This window comes from Phytophthora parasitica, assembly GCF_000247585.1.
Source record: "Phytophthora parasitica INRA-310 unplaced genomic scaffold supercont2.5, whole genome shotgun sequence".
Classification (NCBI taxonomy): domain Eukaryota; phylum Oomycota; class Peronosporomycetes; order Peronosporales; family Peronosporaceae; genus Phytophthora; species Phytophthora nicotianae.
Genome location: NW_008648991.1, coordinates 185,452 through 187,377, shown reverse-complemented (window position 1 = coordinate 187,377; position 1,926 = coordinate 185,452). Strand labels below are relative to the sequence as shown.

The 1,926-nt window shown below is 45.1% G+C and overlaps 1 protein-coding gene across 1 annotated transcript; it reads right to left on the bottom strand.

Annotated features, from left to right (window-relative positions):
* Positions 1-731: 731 nt before the first annotated feature.
* Positions 732-910, bottom strand: PPTG_21396 (hypothetical protein; the record flags this gene model as incomplete). Its single annotated transcript, XM_008897406.1, has 2 exons — positions 732-740; positions 800-910. 2 exons carry the CDS (start codon positions 908-910, stop codon positions 732-734), a joined length of 120 nt encoding a protein of 39 aa, XP_008895654.1.
* Positions 911-1,926: the final 1,016 nt, after the last annotated feature.

Here is a 1,926-nt window from a genome sequence, read left to right as displayed (position 1 = left end):
TGCTCTTTGAGCTGTCGTGGTCTATATCGTACTAGTTGTTCTGCTCCAATGGTTGGACGTGGGCTGTGTCATCACAAGGCACGTAACGAGTCTTCCGGTCATCATAGATGTCGATACGGTCATCACTGATGCCGATACACCTTGTACATCTTCGTTGATCTTCAGGATCCCGAAAGGGATCTGCTTTCCACAACTACAATGTGCAGCTGGGGCTGGCTGAATATTTAGATATAGGCGTAGCCTGCACTACACTCTTTGACCAGTTGTATCAAACAAGTACATGCAAGTCTAACACCGTGCTTACAGGTGGCGCTAGCTGTATTAGCGAGCATTACGAATGTACCATGTTCTAGTCTTGATGACATTTCCAATAAGTATATGAGACACACTGTCAGAATTACGGAGAATTCAGGTAGACGTCCCCTTATTTATCGACTCATGTGGGTCTTAAAAGGTATTATCACTGCTTATCGATGTCAATCTTCAGGTGAGGTATATTGTGTACATTTAGCGCCAAGAGCACTAACGACTACTAATTTGCTTATTATCGACGCGAGTTCTTGTTCTCACTTAAAATACGAGGGATGTTACAAACGTGGCATGGACATGTTAGTCGGCCATCGTACTTTTAGCAGTGCTGCAAGAAATTGCCAAGTCACAGAGGTTGTAGTAGTGTTTTTCATCACATGGCTCAGGGCAAAATCATCACTTACAAGAGAGGTAGACTCTTATCAGTGAGGCTGGGTGCCATTAAGCCACTTCGTCGTAGAACTTGTGTGTGTTACTAATATCTATATACCTTCGAGCATCCAACGTGAAACGGTGAGCGGTGTTTCTTCTCATGAAGCCATCTGGTCAGCAGCAGTAACTCCAGGTTCTTAGCGATGTCCTCCGTGGTCGGATCCTTCATGGAAATGACAAGCACTCCTACTTGGGCTTCATCGGCATAGTTTGCGTATCGATGATTGTCGTTTTCTCGCCAGGGTGCTTCTTGATGAACACATTCATGCGTCTGACACAAACATTAAATACTGGATTCGAAAGAATTGACCCTGTTGCATCCCCGATAACATTTTTAAGGCCTACTGTACCAAAGATGACGCCAGGAGATAATTTTTTTGCTTCTCATTCTGCAAATAACTGGCTTTTCAATTTTTGTGGAAATGTCTCTCGTTCTTCCGGTATTCAGCCCGGCGGCAAGTATTAATGCAATACCTCTGCCAGTGAAGTGCAGGTTACGCATGCATATACAATGTAAGTACCAGCCAGCTCCAGATACGAGTTGCAGTCAGGTGAAACGGATCGTCTACGGCTGCGCCTGCGTATCGACAATGCTGTTGACAAGTGGATGTGCATAACGACAATGCTATCTACGGGATCGGCGTATATCGACAACTGTGATGACACTCTAAGTTCATAACGACAATGGTGTTGACATGAATGGCGTACGACCAAAGGGCTGAACGCCACAGAAGCGCCTCCGGCGCCAACTAGAGTAGCAAGTACATGTGGCAGAAACTCACTTTACCGTTTGCCAAGAAATACACTTCGGCATACCTTTAGGGATCCTCGCCGGCTCCCCCTTCCGTGTCTTCATTCTGCAGACACTACAGCCTGGGCTCTGTCATCAAGGCCAAATGATAGTGACTCGATTAGCGTCAATTTCTCGTTGATATTTGAACTAGGTCGTTAAGACCGGGTTTAAGAGCTATCATCCTTATTAAACTTAAGGGCTACGAAGACATCCAATGGGTGAATATTGTGATTCTTCCAGTTTTTTAACCGCATATCCTGTTGCATAAGTGCAAGAGCTTTTGTATTTCGATCTTTCGTGGCGGCATTAAGCATTGTTGGAAATGGATCGTCACCATAGAGAGTATCGACTAATCGCAGATTTCGCGTGGGTTCTTCTGATTCTGATCGTCG